The 4,212-nt window shown below is 41.5% G+C and overlaps 1 protein-coding gene across 1 annotated transcript in view; it reads left to right on the forward strand.

Annotated features, from left to right (window-relative positions):
* Positions 1 to 2,161: 2,161 nt before the first annotated feature.
* The window catches only part of GABRA6 (gamma-aminobutyric acid (GABA) A receptor, alpha 6), a 26,964-nt gene continuing 24,913 nt past the window's right edge, over positions 2,162 to 4,212 (forward strand). The window contains exon 1 of the mRNA XM_009318570.1: positions 2,162 to 2,165. Coding sequence (XP_009316845.1) covers positions 2,162 to 2,165 — 4 coding nt within the window. The remainder of the gene's footprint in view (positions 2,166 to 4,212) is intronic.

Consider the following 4,212-nt stretch of genomic DNA (forward strand, 5'->3'; position numbering starts at 1 on the left):
TTCCTTTATAAAGCTTGCTCAGATCACTTATAAAATTATTATTTCCAAACAATTTTCTCAGCTATGTTTATTCTCAAACTGGCCTGACAACCACAGTCTCATTAAAATTTGCTGGTGGTTTGATCTTCTCTGATAAAGGAATTTGTGCATTTGATAGTGTGAGCAATTCTCCTCATTAGAATTAACTAATTAGAATTCTCCTCATTTCTAATTCCAATTAGAAAACAAATACAAGAGTACATAACTTCTTGGTTCAAAGAATTTCAAAACGGCTGAGAAAGGGAATATATCTGTTTCACTCTTGAAAATTCCAAATCCACAAAGAGAAAACATTAACTGAAAGTTCAAGACAAATTAGATATTAAAAAAAATCTATCCAAAGCCTATTTCAGCTCACGAAACCATCTAGCTCTGCAACAGGCAGTAAAGTCCCTTCTACTGCCTTTACCATGCAAAGGCTGTTTTTAGCATTTTAGAAGGCAGGCTGGAATATTTTGAATGGCTTTGAGATTCTTTTGCCTGTCTCTGACTCTTCTCTGCAAATTTCTTACGAAGAATATTATCATGTCATTTTCCTGCAGGGAAATCCCAGACTGAAATTATATGACTCATTCAAACACTGCAGTCCACTTGCCCAAGTTATCTGCCTTGCCATCAGAGATCCATGCTGCCATGCAAGAATTGCTAGGCTGGACTCAGAAGTGAGAGAATAATAGACAACTAAGGGAGCCCAGAGAGCGTTCAAGCTGATGCGCATGTATGCTTTCTTCCAGCTTCTTCAATACACATATTACACTAAGATGGATTTGTTCTAAACTCTCATTGATTCACTGCACTTGGACTCACATTCAGCTCCAAACTTGCAACTTGCACTCCTTTTGTTTACAGCATTCATTAGTTAATTTAAACAGTAGTATAACAACAGAGCAAAGCCGGGTGCTGTGTAGCAGTATGAAAGCTAGCTCAGGGACTGAAAAGGGAATAGCTGTGTAGCACAGAATCCCATGCTCCTTTGTTATTCCTGTAAATTATCCTTTTCAGCAGAGCAAGCTGGCATCAAGAGGTGTGTGTACGCTCCTTACAGGAGCAATGCTAAGCTTGGACAACTGAACATGCCGCTGCTAGACCTCGTTTAACTGTTGGCTAGGATTCAACACAACTGTCCTGTTTGAGGACAAGCGTCATGATCTGTATTTTTATTTTGAAGGCAAATACTGAATTGTTTATCTGTCCAAATCATCCCTTTAGCTTGCCTTATCTTAAATGAAAAGTTTAAAGAGAGCACAGTGAACTCCTAGAACATTTAAATTCATATAGTGTTTCTGTTGTCTGTTTTCTTTCTTTGTATTCTCCACAAAGCACCTATTTTTCAGTCTAAATAAGTTATGAAGTAGGCTTCCATGAATGGGTATATGTCTAAACCCAAATTTCTTAGACCCTGCGTTTACATAGATGTTTTATCTATAAAACCATCACAGATGTCCCAGAACAGCTGCTGCACTGTAGGTCCAACCTGGCCCAAAAATTAAATGTATTAATCTCCCCCAGTTTCCAGAGGAAAAAACCCAAATATTCAATTTCTCTGACTCACATCCTAGTCCACTCTTAGTGAATGAGACAGACTGTCTTTTTACACAATAGGAGTCTAATTTGGAACAGGGTGCTATTGAACAAAAGGCAGTTGTAAATTATATGATTAAGAGAAAATGTGTTCTTGTCTAATTCACAGCAATGGGAAGTGAAGTGAAGGAGATAAGGAGTGGTTGGTGACCCAATGTAGCACTGGGCTTTTAATGCCCAGGAGATGCTTATCAAAAGAAGCTACTAAAATAAACCTTTCAGAAGAAGGCAAATTGGATCTGTGCAATTAAGCTGGGGGATGCTGATTGGACAAGGCATGTTCTTCATTTAAAAAAGTTTGCTCCTCTTGCACATTTTGTGAATGAAATTAGAATACTCCTGCTAACATTTTGCCAAGACTTCTTTTTCCTTTCATTCAAAAAGGAAAAGGACATTATTCCAAGAGGAGACGTAAGGTAAGCCACAGAACATAGATCTCTTAGCAGTGAATAAAGTGATCCAATGGAGCCAGAAAAAGAAAAAAAAAAGGACTTTTAAATGTGTTTACATATTTAATACTAATGGAAACATATTTGCAAAAATGGGTATTAGTGGTGTTTATATGTTAAATGCAGTTTTAATGTTCTGAGAAGAGTGATGCACACAAAAGCCTCAAACTTGTCAGTAAGATCAAACGTATTTGAAAAATGGGGTAAAGTTTCAAACCGGTAGGTTTTAAATCAGGACCAGATAGAAGAACATAACCCCCAGAAGGTTCTGATTTGCTGATTTCCCTATTCTACTTTTCCCTTTTCTACCTAGTAGTTCATACAAGCCTTCAATTTTTCATAGATGTAGTGCTATAGTCTGTGAATAAATTCATGCAGATAATTGGTTCCAAGTATCAACAAAAATACTGAGCTATACTAGCTCATGATGAATTTGCAGAGATCACATCTTAGGTGTATTCACAGAGCACTAAAGCCTCTCAGGAATTTGGGTTCACAACTGTTCAAATGCAGAGCCAGAGCTCTGGCTGTGTGCAACCAGCCCACCTATGTGGACTATATGATGCTACTGCCCACGACAACAGGGAAAGGGACTCAGTGACAGAGGATATCCTGTATTTTTAATCGCATTCTTATATTCTCTTGGTTTCATAGCGTCACAGTCTCTCTTAAACACAAAACCTGAGCACAGAACCCCAGTGTTGGACTTCATCTAGTCTTACTGCTGAATAAATACATGGTTCTCCTAGTTTCATGCAAATACCTTCCATTGCTTGATAATAAATAATTTGCTTAGAAGCTGGTAATGCAAATGTGGTTTATGCAACAAAATTTTATGAAAACAATTGATTTGCTTTGGTCTAGTTATTTGTTCCTCTGTATTACCATGAAGAAAGAAAATTGACCCAATTGCTTGGTTTACAGTGTAGCTAAATGACATAGGTGCTACATCATTCATTGGCTTTGTAAGAAGTAATAAGGTCACAGAAAAAGCTGGAGCAGCCTGAACATATTTTCCTTTAGGGCCGACTACATTAACATAGTTACTGAAGGAGGGGACACTAATGATCCAGTCAGTACTTATCAGGACAAAATTAGTAATGCTATACCATCCCAGTGTCTTAAAAGTAAGGAGCTCCAATTCTAACAAAAGTCCTAGTAATGCCCTGGTTTAAAGTCCGAGTGAAATCTGTGTATGTAACCCTCCAAAACAGCTTAGTATTAAAAAAAAAAAAATATCCAAACCCCTGAACCAGAACCAACTTTTACTGTTCAATGTTCATATATTAATGTGTTTAGATATTCAAGCTCTCTGTACAGTTCTGAAGGATTGATTATGAGGAAATCTGTTGAGAAAGGTCAAAAAACCCAGTAAATCGGAAACTGTAGCTTCCCCCCCCCCCAAAGTTCTAATGATGCAGAAGCTGCATAATAATCTCCCTGTGAACCATAAACATTATAAAAGCTGAGGCCATTTCTAACATAATCTCTATCAGCAAGATGCCAGCGCTTTTCCAGATTTCCTAAAGGGTCCCTGCTAATTCCATGCCAAAACTAGCAGTGGATTTCTTCCTTTTAATCTCCCCTAATGCCTTATTCGATTATTGTCACTGCTCTCCGACCGCACACCGTCCCTTCAAACCCTAATTCCCCCACTAGAACAGTCAGATGAGGCTGAACGGCGGTGGCGAATCCAAAGGACACACACGGCGACAGACACCCCCCCCACCTCCCCAACCCCGGGCAGAGGACGGCCGAGGACGGCGGGGAAGGGGGTGAGCCAGCCGGACTCTCCGATATCCTCACCCGGCGGAGCCCCTGGCCAAGAGGGGAAGGAAGGATGAGCACCGGCGCTTGCTCCAGTTGACGGGTCTGAGGGCACCTGAGCGTCTTCGCACATACCTGAGGCATGGCTCTGCTCATCGCCTGGGTTTGTGTCGCTGTGAGGTGAGTGAGCTCTCCCCCCCACACCCCTAAAGGCTCCCTCAAACCCCGCCGCAGCCCGGAGGAGCAGGCGAGGGGGGGCCGGACCCTCTTCCCTCCTCTGTTCTCCCCTGGGGGCCGGTTCCTCGACAGGCGCGAGTTTGGCGGGAGGGCTGAGGCGAGGGGACGAAGGCCCGAGGCCGGCGGGGGGGCGGGGGGG

Source organism: Pygoscelis adeliae, unplaced genomic scaffold (genome assembly GCF_000699105.1).
Source record: "Pygoscelis adeliae isolate BGI_AS28 unplaced genomic scaffold, ASM69910v1 Scaffold42, whole genome shotgun sequence".
Classification (NCBI taxonomy): Eukaryota; Metazoa; Chordata; class Aves; order Sphenisciformes; family Spheniscidae; genus Pygoscelis; species Pygoscelis adeliae.